The 12,790-nt window shown below is 42.6% G+C and overlaps 1 protein-coding gene across 1 annotated transcript in view; it reads right to left on the bottom strand.

Moving 5' to 3' along the window:
- Positions 1–463: 463 nt before the first annotated feature.
- CLIC4 (chloride intracellular channel 4) overlaps positions 464–12,790 on the bottom strand; it is a gene marked incomplete at both ends in the record, with an annotated part of 61,275 nt that continues 48,948 nt past the window's right edge. Inside the window, 3 exons of the mRNA XM_080692455.1 lie at positions 464–628; positions 1,983–2,164; positions 8,432–8,538. Of these exons, the coding sequence (XP_080548581.1) occupies positions 464–628; positions 1,983–2,164; positions 8,432–8,538 (454 nt within the window). The remainder of the gene's footprint in view (positions 629–1,982; positions 2,165–8,431; positions 8,539–12,790) is intronic.

Here is a 12,790-nt window from a genome sequence, read left to right as displayed (position 1 = left end):
CATCTCTGACAGACACAGGAGCAATCCTTCCATACACCTTACTAAGATTACAAAACGTCAAAAATACACAAATATTCCTTGTACCACACATTATGCACCAGTTTGGGTTCGACTGATGTCATGGCTACTATTTTAACAGTTAAAACACTGCACCTCAAATACTCTGCCACCTTTCACAGCGAGTGGGCTCGGTGGGAGGACTCCGGAGCGGGGGAGCGCTGGTGATGGAGTGTCCCCAGTGGAGGAGAGGAGGAGACGGTCGGGGAGGCAGGCAGGGGAGGGTTGAAAATAATACTGCTCAGGAGTGTGTGTTTTAAGTAACTACTCTATCTTGGTCTATCCTGGAGCCTAATCTTGGATAACTGCGGGTTCGTGCACAATGCGTTCTACTGTGAAGGAAGAGGAGCAGTCTGTTAGGAAGCGCTCGCAGGGGAAGGTCTGAAGGCGGCTCTCGTGGGTGTGTTTACTTGGTCAGTCTTTTGGCGACATCGCTGTATGCTATCTCAACCTCCTTGTCACTGGGACAGGTGTTGGTGAACTCGTCCCTACTATACGCATTGGTTAGGTATCTCCAGATGCCTGTCATGCTTTTGGGGATATCAAAGTTGCGGTATTTCTTGGCCACCACCTGAAACATAAAGAGATCAAAAATTAACATTTATTTCCGTGTCTCAAAAACTAGCCATATTTGAGAGCAAGTGACTAGTTAGTGAACCTTTAAGAAATGCTTCTGTTTGAAGTCTGATTAGACTTTATTATTTATTTAGTGGTACTGAGGACTGAACCAAGAAGCACTGTACCTCTAAGCTATACCCTGAGCCCTTTTTATTTCTTGTTCTAACTCGCTAGGTTGCTGGTATCACCAAACTGCTGAGACTGGTCTTGAACCTGCAATCTTCCTGTCTCGGCCTCTCAAGTACTAGGATTATAGGTGTGTGCCACCAGGCCTTGCTCCAAAGCTCCTTTATATAATGGATGCTTTTTAATTTTTAAAATCGAATAAGAAGATTCTGACTAAACTTTGTATGTGTGTTAGTGTTACTGGGAATTGAGCCCAGAGGCATTCTGCCTCAGAGCTACCCCTCAGGACCCTTTTTATTGTTGGAACAGGGTCTCACTAGGTTGATGAGAATCTCACTACTTGATGAGGCTGTCCTCAAACCTGTGATCCTCCTGTTTCAGCCTCCCAAGTGCTGGGATTACAGGCATGCACCACCACGCCCAGCTCTAATTAGACTTTTACATAATGACTAGGACCACAAGCTACACCAGGGACTCAGAGCTACGGCAGTGACTGCAAGTGCTGCCCTGACCATCCAGAGAGAGGGAGAGAGCAAAGTGTGACCAAACGAAGGGTTTTGTTTGTTTATTTTTTTGTGTGTGGTTCTGGGGGTGGAACCCAGAGGCTTTCTACCTCTGGGCCATACTACCAGACCTTTTATATATTTTATTTGGAAACAGGGTCTCACTAAGTTGCTGAGAGCCTCACTAAGTAGCTGAGGCTGGCCTCAAACCTGTGCGATCCTCCTGTCTCAGCCTCCCAAGTGCGAGGATTACAAGTGTGCGCCACCACGCCCGGCCTGAACAAAGGTTTTAAAATGCATTCTGAGCCGGGCGTGGTGGTGCACTTGCAATCCCAGCGCTTGGGAGGTAAGGCAGGAAGGCTGCAGATTCAAAGCCTTAGCAATGTAATGAGGCTCTCAACAACCTGTGAGACCCTGTTTCCAAATAAGAAATAAAGCCGGGGGTGCCTGGCGGTAGAACGCCTCTGGGTCCAGTCCCCAGTACCCTCCCACACAAACAAAAACTGCATACTGTCTTAGATGTCTGGTTTTCTCAATTTAAGACCTAATTTTCCACTTAATTAACTCTAGGGTGTTTCAGCTATGCGTAGACAGCACGGTTGCGCGGATGCGGCCCCCGCCATGGAGAAGGGGCCGAGGGGGGAGGAGGCCGCCCTGGCACGCGGCCCCGGGGCCCACCTTGACGATGTGCAGCTTGGGCAGCAGGTTGCAATCAGCCAATGTCATCTCATTGCCATCCAGAAACTTGCGTGTAGAAAACTTAATGTCCTCCATGCTGTTCTCATCGATCTCATCCGGGAGGGGAGAATTCAGATACTCATCCAGCTTCTGCAGAGTCTTCAAGAGGCCCCTCTCCAGTGCTTAAAAAAAGAAAATGTAAGAAAGACAACGACCCCAGCCCTGAAAGAGAAGTCTTGCTATTTGAGTCACCAGCCGGACCAAAGGCTTGCTGGGCACTCAGCTCCGGGGAACAAGACCCGGGAGCAGCCCCGCTCTCCTGGAGCCTGCGCGTGCGCACGGCGCTCAACAATACAAACAGCACGAGCACTTCCGAGTGCGGTGCCTGTCATCCTATGGCCCAAGGCAGCGGACTCTCAACTGCAAAAATGAGTGTGTGTGTGTGTGGGGGGGGGGAGCTGTGGATCCCAGCACAGGGCACAGATTACATCTCTTGGTTTTTAAGCCTTGCTCCTCCAGGAATACGATGTATCACTAAAAAATGTGTTAAACACCAACACCTGTGCAAACATCCAAGCAGGTTTTGTGTCACCATCTTATATACACAAGAAGCCAAGAATAGCACGGCTTCGTGAAAAGGCCAGGGTCAGTTCAGAGTTAGATTTACTATACTGAAATAGGATCCTCTTTTTTTTTTTTTTTTTTTAGGTGCTAGAGATTGAACCCAGGGGCATCCTAACTCTGAGCTACACCCCAAGCCCTCTTCTTCTTTTCTTTTCTTTCTTTTTTTTTGAGGGGGTACTAGGGATGGAATCTAGGGGTATTCTGCCTCTGAGTTACATCTCTATCCCTATTTTTTATTCTTTATTTTGAAACAGGGCCTCAGTGAGTTGCAAAGGGCCACTAAGTAGCTGAGGCTGTCCACGAACTACGATCCTTCTATCTCAGCCTATCAAATGCTGGGATTACAAGATCTTATAACCATTCTTTATCAGATCAAGGAATTTCTCTGCAATGATTAGTTTGCTAAGACTTTTTAAAAATAGAGTATCAGCCGGGGATGGTGGCGCACGCTTGTAATCCCCACGCTTGGGAGGCAGAGACAGGAGGATCGTGCAGATTTGAAACCAGCCGCGCTGGCTTAAGAGACCCTGTCTCCAAATTTTAAAAAAGTATAAAATAGGTCTGGGAGTATAGCCCAGAGGTAGAAGGGATTCCAGAAACCCCAGTACCACTACCAAAAAACAAACAAACAAACAAAAAACCACAGAGCAATGGGCCTAACCTTTTACTAATCACAGAAAGCTAATGACTACACATACAGTTAGCTGCAAGGTAAAGTTAATACATTTTTATTTAAATTTTTTTTTTTTTTTTTTTTGTGTGTGTGTGTGTGTGTGTGTGTGGTACTGGGGGTGGAACCCAGGGGCTTTTCCACCTCTGGGCTATACTCCCAGACCTATTTTTTACTTTATTTGGAAACAGAACCTCACTAAGTTTCTGAGAGCCTCACAAGAAGCTGAGGCTGGCTTCAAAACTGTGTGATCCGCCTGTCTCAGCCTCCCAAGCGCTGGGATTACAAGCGTGCACCACCACACCTGGCTTAAAGTTCATAAATTAACAAGGGAATGCAATGTGAGAAATAGCTAGGTTTACTATGGAGTTCAAGACACGATGAAAAACTTTTTATGACTGTACCTAAAAGGGGGGGGGGAGGGCAGAATTTCTAGATTCATGCTGGGCACAGTGGCACACACTTATCATCCCAGAACTTGGAAGGCTCAGACAGGAAGATCTCAAGTTTAAGAACAGCCTCAGCAAGTAGTGAGACTCTCATCAACCTAGTGAGACTGTTTTAAAATAAAAGATAAGCCGGGAGTGGTGGCGCACAGTTATAATCCCCACACTTGAGAGGCTGAGACAGGAGGATCGCTCAGGTTCGAAGCCAGCCACAGCTACTTAGTGAGGCTCTCAGCAACTTAGTGAGACCCTGTTTCCAAATAAAATATAAAATAGGTCTGGGAGTATAGCTCAGAGGTAGAAAGCTCCTGGGTTCCACCCCAGTACCATCAAAAATAAATAAATAAAAATAGGGCTGAGGGTATCAGAGGTAGAATGTTCCTGGGCATGCGTGCACTGTTAAAGAACCAATGGAAACAGGGAATGATGAATCATTTGATAACATTTTTTTCAGTACTGGGAATTGAACCCAGAATCATTCTTTTCCAAACTACATCCCCAGGCCTATATTTTATTCTTAATTTTGAAACAGAGTCTCACTAGGTTGCAAAGGTCCTAAATAGCTGAAACTGGCCATGAAACGGCAATCCTCCTGTCTCGATAACATTTTTATATATCATATAAAGTGTGGCCAACAAAAAAAAAGAACAAAAATACCACTATTCAATAAACATAATAAAGCTATAAAGATTAACCATCACCAAGGAATAGGTAATTAAGATAAAGAAAATGCCAAGCTTAACCACCAGAAGGCAGTAGTAGGCCATCAGAAATAGCCTTGTCTTTGAAATAAGTAGCACTATTATTCCCCTTACCCTTGCAGTGGCAATGCTGGAACATACAAATAGCTATTTCAAAAGCTCTAAAAATAAAATAAAATAAGTACAACAGCGGCCACAGAGTCATTTAAATTTAATTATGTATTTTAAAGACCCTTTTTTGCCTTTAGAAGTAGAACAAAATTTAAAAGATATACGTAAGAGTCAGAAATGTGAAGATATGAATACTTGTAGGTTAGTGGAAATATAAACTGACACGACCTTTTAGAGAACAATTTGGCAAAATAGAGAAAAATTGAAACTCATAAACCATATTCCCTGTTTGAGTCGAGCTCAAGGACATTCACCAGCAGCATTGTTCACTATAGTAAACACCTTGAGACAATCTAGACGTGCACCAACGGGGGAATGGTTCAATAAAAACCCACATTTGAAATAAGTAGCATTTTAAAAAACTGAGGAATATCTGATTTTGAGGTGGAAGGATTTCTACTATCTAATAAATAAAAACTACACTAAATAAGTACACAGAGCCAGGCGTGGTGCGCACGCTTGTCATCCCCACGCTTGGGAGGTGGAGACAGGATCGCGCAGGTTCGAAGCCAGACTCGTTGGCTTAAGAGACCCTGTTTCCAAATAAAAATATAAAATAGGTCTGGGAGTGTAGCCCGGAGGTAGAAGGGGTCCATCCCTAGTACCACCAAAAAAAAAAAAGACTAAAATATAGGACTGAGGGGCGTAGCTCGGAGATAGATTCCATCCCTTGTATTGGGGGGGAAAAAAGGTACTAAGAATTGACTTGGACTTGTTACCTAAAACTTACATACTCTATCTGTCCATCATGGGTATTCATTCATTCATTCATTCATTGGTAGTGCTGGGATTGAACCCAGGGGCATTCTACCTCTGAGCTACACCCCTGGCTCCCCCTTTTTTGGGTACTAGGGATGGAACCCAGGGGCTTTCTACCTCCAGGCTACACTCCCAGACCTATTTTATACTTTATTTGGAAACAGGGTCTCACTAAGTTGCTGAGAGCCTCACTCAGTAGCTGAGGCTGGCTTCGAACCTGTGCAATCCTCCTGTCTCAGCCTCCCAAGTGCGGGGATTACAAGCATGCGCCACCACGCTCACCTTATTTTGTTCTTTAAGTCTTGTTTATTTTGTATTTCCATCCAAATGGTGGCTCATGTTTCACTTTCACTAGCTCAGAACCAGAGCATCTAGTCATCTAATCCATTACTTAGATCCTAAAAGGTCTTAAAATTGTTCCAATATATTGAACTTTGTAAAATATTTAATAGGCTAGTAAAACTAATCAAAGATTTGTCTACTCTGATTTACCATGTAAAAATGACAAGTCTGTCTCTATGCGTAGACAGCATTTCTGGGGAGTGGAGGGAGGTAGAGCACTACTTTCCTAGGCTTACTGGAGGCTTTTAATTGCACTCAACAGACAGACCTGCAGCAAACATGCCTAAGGGAGGCCCATCAAGCTCCAAAGTGATTTGCAACCCTATTTTCTAAAGTCTCAAGGCAGTGATGGGTCCCTGTAGGGGAAAGCTGCTTGGCAACGGAGTTCTTACTTACCAGTAGGTAATTTAATATAAAGCCTTCCAACTTATGCACAGTGTAATCCATTATGTTTGTTCTTATTGGTTACAACATTCTGTAGACTGTAAGTGTAGGTGGCTACTCTAACCAGTAATAAATTCAAAGGAAAAAATAGAATACAAAGTAATACTTAAGTGAGTCACTTCTCTTCCTCAACCCTCATCCTCCAAAGCAAAAGCAAACTCATTCCCTTTTCCTCCCCACCAAGTGTCAGAAGAAATTCAACCACCCCCCAGCCCTCAAAAGCCACACAGAGAAATGAAACCTGTGTAACTCTGCACAAACAACTGTTCAGCAAGAGGATCTGGGTATAAAAGGATAGTCTAATGAAAACACTAGGCCTGCATGACCGCAGAGAACAGAGAAAAGACACTGTCTGCGGGGAGGAGGGGTCCAATAGAACCATTTGCTCAGTGTACAAGTTGCTTAGACAGAAACATTAGTCAGAAAAAAAAGACAGTTACTAAAAGAAAATTGCTTCCAAACCAAGGCAACTACTGGAACATATTATAAATAGACGTTGAGCCAGGCCAGGGCACTAAAATATTCCCCATTTTCCCTTCACTCTAGAAAAAAACATTTCATGCAGCGAACATTATTCCAGAAACCAAGAGCAAAAACCAACTGAAATTCAATACTAAATTATAAAATTCTGCAATTTCTAATTTTAATAAAATTGCTTGGAAATCTGCCTACTAAAATAACATAAAGAAATCTGCAAGGGTTTCCCTTTCTAAAAAGATTATTTGTTCCTGCTTAACCAACACTGGTATTTCCCCCCTTGGTAGTCTTGTTCATTTGCTGCCACAAACATTTAGAACCTCACCCAAGCGACCAAACCAAACTATGATGAGTTAAAGTATCTTTAGAATTCTACACCTGAGCTTTACTCCCAGTCCTATTTTATTTAAGTTGCTACAGCTAGCACGAGCCTACGATCCTCCTGTCCTAACCTCCCTAAGTACTGGGATGACAAGCATGTGCTACCATGCTCAGCTATTGCTATAACTTTTAAAATCTCTATTCAGTCCCCCCTCCAAAAAAAAAAGAATGCTTAATATCTCAAAGAAAGAAAAATGGGAAATTACTGAATGTTATAAAGTTCATTAAAAGGATTATAGAGTTCACTTTCAAAGAGATTTTCCTTTCTCAATATGTGGTTTGGTACGTGAAATAATAAAGTGTATTTTGCATGTACGTGCGGCACTGGGGATGGAACCCGGGGCGACCTACCTCTGGCTACATCCCCAAAACTTTTTTGTTTGTTTAGAAACAGGGTCTCAACAGGGTCTCACTAAGTTCCTGAAGAACCTGCAATTCTTCTGTCTCAGCTTCCCAAATACTGGGATTATAAGCGTGCACCACCATACCCGCCTAAGAGTATCTTTAGATAAATAAAAAGTCTGCATCTTATACTACCAAAACAATTCTCACCAAGAAAATATCCCCTAAAACAAAAATTCTAGGTTTATCATGCAGAGAAATTTGGAAGGCTGATGAGTGTAATTACTCTCTGAAAACAACTACAAAAACTGCTCTTTAAGGGTAATTAGCAAGTGCATGCACATACACACTTGCCCAAGCTAATTTTAGGCTGCTGGTACCCAGCGAATAAAGAAAAGACTTAGTAATAATAAAAATTAAGCTAAGTCAACCTATTTGAAACCACTACAACCACATAAACCATTATTTATTTTTTTACGGGTCTGGGGATGGAACCCAGGGGCATTTGACCTCCAAGCTACACCCTCTGCCCAATATTTATTCTTTATTTTGAAACAGGGTCTCACTGAGTTGCAGAGGCCTCACTAAGTAGCTGCGCTGTCCGCGAACCGCGATCCTCCGGTCTCAGCCTCCCGAATGCTGGGATTACAAGTGTGTGCCACCACGCCCGGCTACCATTAATGTGCCTCTAATTCTTTGCCTAGTCCCTTCATGGTGAACTTAACAACTCTGAAAGATGTTCTTAGTACTTATGGAAATGCCTAGATTCCATGTATTCATTTTTAATTACTATCATAATAACAGATTTTTGGTTTTTTGTTTTGTGGTACTGGAAATTGAACCCAGAGGCATTCTACCTCCAAGCTATTCCCCTAAGCCAATTTTATTTTTTTATTTGAAAAAAGGGTCTCACTAGGTTGCTGAGAGTCTCACTGGTTGCTGGGGCTGTCTTCAAACTGCAATCTTCCTATCTCAGCCTCCCAAGTACTAGGATTACAAGCATGTACCACCATGCCCAGCTAAAATAATAGTTTTAATTGTTGTTTGACTCTTTTTTTTCTACAATGATAATTTATTTTTTTTAGTTTTTACCTTCATTAGCTTCTGGTCTTGAATTCTTGATATAAGCAGAGAATTTGGCAAAGATGTCCATTCCAGCAGTATTTGATTCTGGGTGTTTTGGTGAAAGCTTTAAGTACCTAAATAGAAAATGGAATAATAGATTATAGATTTTCCAAAGACAGAGTAGGTTCTATTAAACAAATCATTGGCTAGGAGTTACGAGACATCCTTTAACAGTATTACTCTTAGGCCATCATCTGTTTTCTACAGTATTTTTAAATATATTTTTTCCTTATAATGAAAGCTCTTCATGGTGCTCTTGTTTGCATATTAATATTCTTGGCGACAAAAGGGCATCTACTTCCACCTCCATTTGATAAATTAGAATGCTAGGAAAACAGTAGACTTGTTCAAAGATTTGTGCCAAGTCAAAGGGCGTCTCAAAATGAAAGCTCAGCAGTGCTGCCCAAGAGAACCTTCTGTGACGATGGAAACAGTTATGTCTTCGCTGTCCAATAAGGCAGCTAGCCATTCGTGTCAGGTAGCTATTGGAATACAAATTTAAACGAACCACAATGAAACAATATTAAGCATCCACCTCCTCAGCTGCACGAGTCACATTCTAAGTACTCAGTAATTTCTAGACAGCACAGCTCTGGATCCTGCTCATGGCCAGACACTTACTCAGTATGCCACGCTGGGCCAGCCCTGCACAGAGCACCAGCCAGCATCCTGATGCCCACTGCAGGAAGACAGCGGGGCAGGAGGCACCGTGTGCAGACCCTCCCCAGACCCTCCCCACACCCCAGTGTGCAGCATGTCTGATACACTGACCAGTCTGCTGTGATGGTCCAATGTTTTTCAACTTTGAGAACAGATATAACAAACCGGCTTTTGATGTATTTATCAATTTGTTTATGTTTTTATTTTGGGTACTGGAGATGGGACCCAGCAGCGCTCTATTACTGAGCTACATCTCCACCCTCACCCTTTTTTTTTTTTTATATACTGGGGATTGAACCCAGGAGCATTCTACCTCCAAGCCCACCCCCAGCCCTATTTTTATTCTTTATTTTGAAACAGGGTCTCACTAAGTTGCAGAGGGCCTAAGTAGCGGACGCTGGCAACAAACCTGCAATCCTCCTATCTCAGCCTCCCAAGTACTGGGATTAGAAGCATGTGCCACCATGTCCAACTCCTGTTTTAAAATTAAAACAAACAAACAAAAAAAGCTGAATAGTGGCACACACTTGTAATCCAGTACTTGGGAAACTGAAATAGGAGGATCACAGGTTCGAAGTCAGCTCAGCAACTTAGTGAGACCCTATTTCCAAAAAAATAAAATAAAATAGGGCTCCGGTTGTAGCTTGGAGGTAGAATGCCTCTGGGTTCCATCGTGTGTGTGTGTGTGTGTGTGTGTGTGTGTGTGTGTGTGTGTGTGTGTGTGTGTGTGGTTTAATCAGTCTCCAGTTTAGATGTTTCCACCATCTCTGATATGCTACCAAAATTCTAGGGGGTGGGGGAATGCTGTTCTCTAGAGCAGGTCAAGCATGTCCTATTATCTTTTACTGTAATAATAAAAGGTACACTATAATTTAGTGAATAGAATACTATTGTTATAGGAGAATGTTCACCTCAATATCCCTCTCTCCCTCCCTCCCCCTCTCCCTCCCTCCCTCCCCCTTTCTTTTCTTTTCTTTCTTTTTTTTTTTTGCAGTTTTGGGAATGGAACCCAGAGGCCTTCTACTTCTGGACTACACTTACAGACCTATTTTATACTTTATTTGGAAACAGGGTCTCCTTAAGTTGCTGAGAGCCTCACTAAGTAGCTGAGGCTGGCTTCAAACCCGTGTGATCCTCCTGTCTCAGCCTCCCAAGGGCGGGGATGACAAGCATGCGCACACCCGGCACCACCTCAATCTCTTAATCTGTCTAAACGAAAATTACGTTCCTGGAAGTTTAACATAGTTGCTCTCCAAAATTATTCAACTTAAAGAGTATCTGCAGCTAAGACTTGAATTTCATGTCCCCAGATCCAGTGGTTTTCAGATCAAATTATTATTATTATTATTATTATTATTAATATTATTATTATTATTGTTGTTGTTGTTATTATTATTATTTGTGTACTGGGGATGGAACCCAGGAGCATTCTACCTCAGAGCTACACCCTCAGCCCTGCATTTTATTCTTTATTTTGAAATAGCGTCTCACTAAGTTGTGGAGGGCCTAAGTAGCTGAGGCTAACCTCAAATCTGCCATCCTCCTGTCTCAGTCTCCCAAATACTGGATTACAAGCATGTACATCATGCCTGGCTTTTCAGATCAAATTCTAACAAATGAATTAAATTCTAAACCAACAGGTCCAAAAGAAGCACTTCCTTGCTAGCGTTCCATGTTGGGACAACAGAGCTCACCTGGTGAAAGGCACTTCCCAACCAAATATGCTGTTTCCATCGAGTACATAAAGAAAACCTCGTGGGCAGTGGAGCCTCACCGAGAGCTTTGATTCGCCGAGCTGTCTGACACCTTCCGTTTCACTTGCTCGTCACAATAAATGAACTGTTTGGTTTCTCTCCTGCACTCCCGTACACTGAGCTGGCCTTCGGTTCAGGAAGCACAGTCCCAATTAAAGGGTCACTTCTTGCCTCTTTTATAAAAGTCAAATGCAATGAAAAGAGGCCCGCAGGGAGCAGAGGGAGGCATGCTTTAAGGTCCCAGCAGCCTGCCTTTTAAAGTACCTCAGTTCTGACAGAGAAAACTTGGACAGAAACTTGGCCCGTAAAAACACGGACAATAATTTGGAATTCTCAAATTCCGTTTTCTCATAAAGTCTTTATGAGGATTAACTGAGCTGATCCATTAAATAGCCCCAAAGCACAGCACGCTCATAATTAGCCCTCGGGTGTTATTAGTAACAGTGGAGGCGTTGGCAGAATCAAAACTGATCCCTCCTATATAGCGTCAAACTCTCTTCAGAATATAAATTACAACACAATAGCAAGAAAAATACCCAGAGAGAGTACATAGCACATTATCAACGCTTTCATAATATCTGAAAAGCCAGGTATCGTGGCATACACTACCATTCCAGATAGAAGGATCTAAGGTTTGCTGTCAGCCTCAGCACCTTAGTGAAACCCTGCTTCAGAATAAAAATAAAAAATAGATTGGGGAATGGCACAGAGGTAAAATGCCCCTGGGTTCAACCCCCAGGACCACAAAAAATAAAGATTTATAAGCCAGGCGTGGTGGTGTGCACACCTGTAATATCTCAGTACTTGGGAGGCTGAGACAGGAGGATCTCAGGTTCAAGGAGAGCCTGAGCAAACAGTGAGATTGTCATCAATCTAGCACGACCCTGATTCAGAATTAAAATAAAAATTTGGGCTGAGGATATAGCTCTGACATAGACCATCCCTGGGTTCAATCCTCAGTACAAGGGGGCAGGGGTTAAGAGTTTAAACTGACATACCATCTCTGCTTACAAAATCTTTAAGAATTTTCCCAAATAAATGAGACTAAAATTTTTCTATAATGAAGTAAAGTGACAGACAGGAATGGAGGCACACACCTATAATCTCAGTACTTGTGAGGCTGAGATAGGAGGGTCAAAAGTTCAAGGACAGTCATCAACCTAGAGAGACCCAGTTTCAAAATAAAAATAAAAGAGGGTTGGAGTGTAGCTCGAAGGTAAAATAAATAAAAAACACAAATAAATATATATATAATTTGAAAATATATTATTCGTGAAGCATTCCATATTTTTATTTTTCTATTTATTTATTTATTTATTTAGTGGTACTAGGGATGAAATCCAGGGGCTTTTACCTCTGGGCTATACTCCCAGGCCTATTTTACACTTTACTTGGAAACAGGGTCTCACCAAGTTGCTGAGAGCCTCACTCAGTAGCTGAGGCTGGCTTCGAACCTGTGCGATCCTGTCTCAGCCTCCCTAGCGCTGAGATTACAAGCATGTAACACTACACCTGGCTTTTCTTTTTCTTTTTCTTCTTGTAGTACTGGGGATGGAACCCATAGGTATTCTACTTCTGAGCTGCACCACCAGTACTATTTTTTAGTCTTTTTATTTTTTGAAACAGGTTCTCAGTGAGTTGCAAAGGGCCCGAGCAGCTGAGGCTGTCCACACACCGTGATTCTCCAGTCGCAGCCTCCCAAGTACCGGGATTACAAGAGTGCGCCACCACACCTGGCACATTCAGTATTTTTTAAATGTTACTATATTTTCCCATTAAAACTTTTTCTGTATATTGGATATAGATTTCTGACATCAAAACTTGTATCCTTGGGAAATAAAGAGATTTATCTTAATTTAAAAAATCCTAGCCGGGCGTGGTAGCGCACACTTGTAATCCCCCTGCTTGGGAG

Source organism: Muscardinus avellanarius (assembly GCF_963383645.1).
Source record: "Muscardinus avellanarius genome assembly, chromosome: 3".
NCBI lineage: Eukaryota > Metazoa > Chordata > Mammalia > Rodentia > Gliridae > Muscardinus > Muscardinus avellanarius.
The sequence above is the reverse complement of the archived record's forward strand: the minus strand, read 5'-3'. Positions and strand labels throughout refer to the sequence as shown.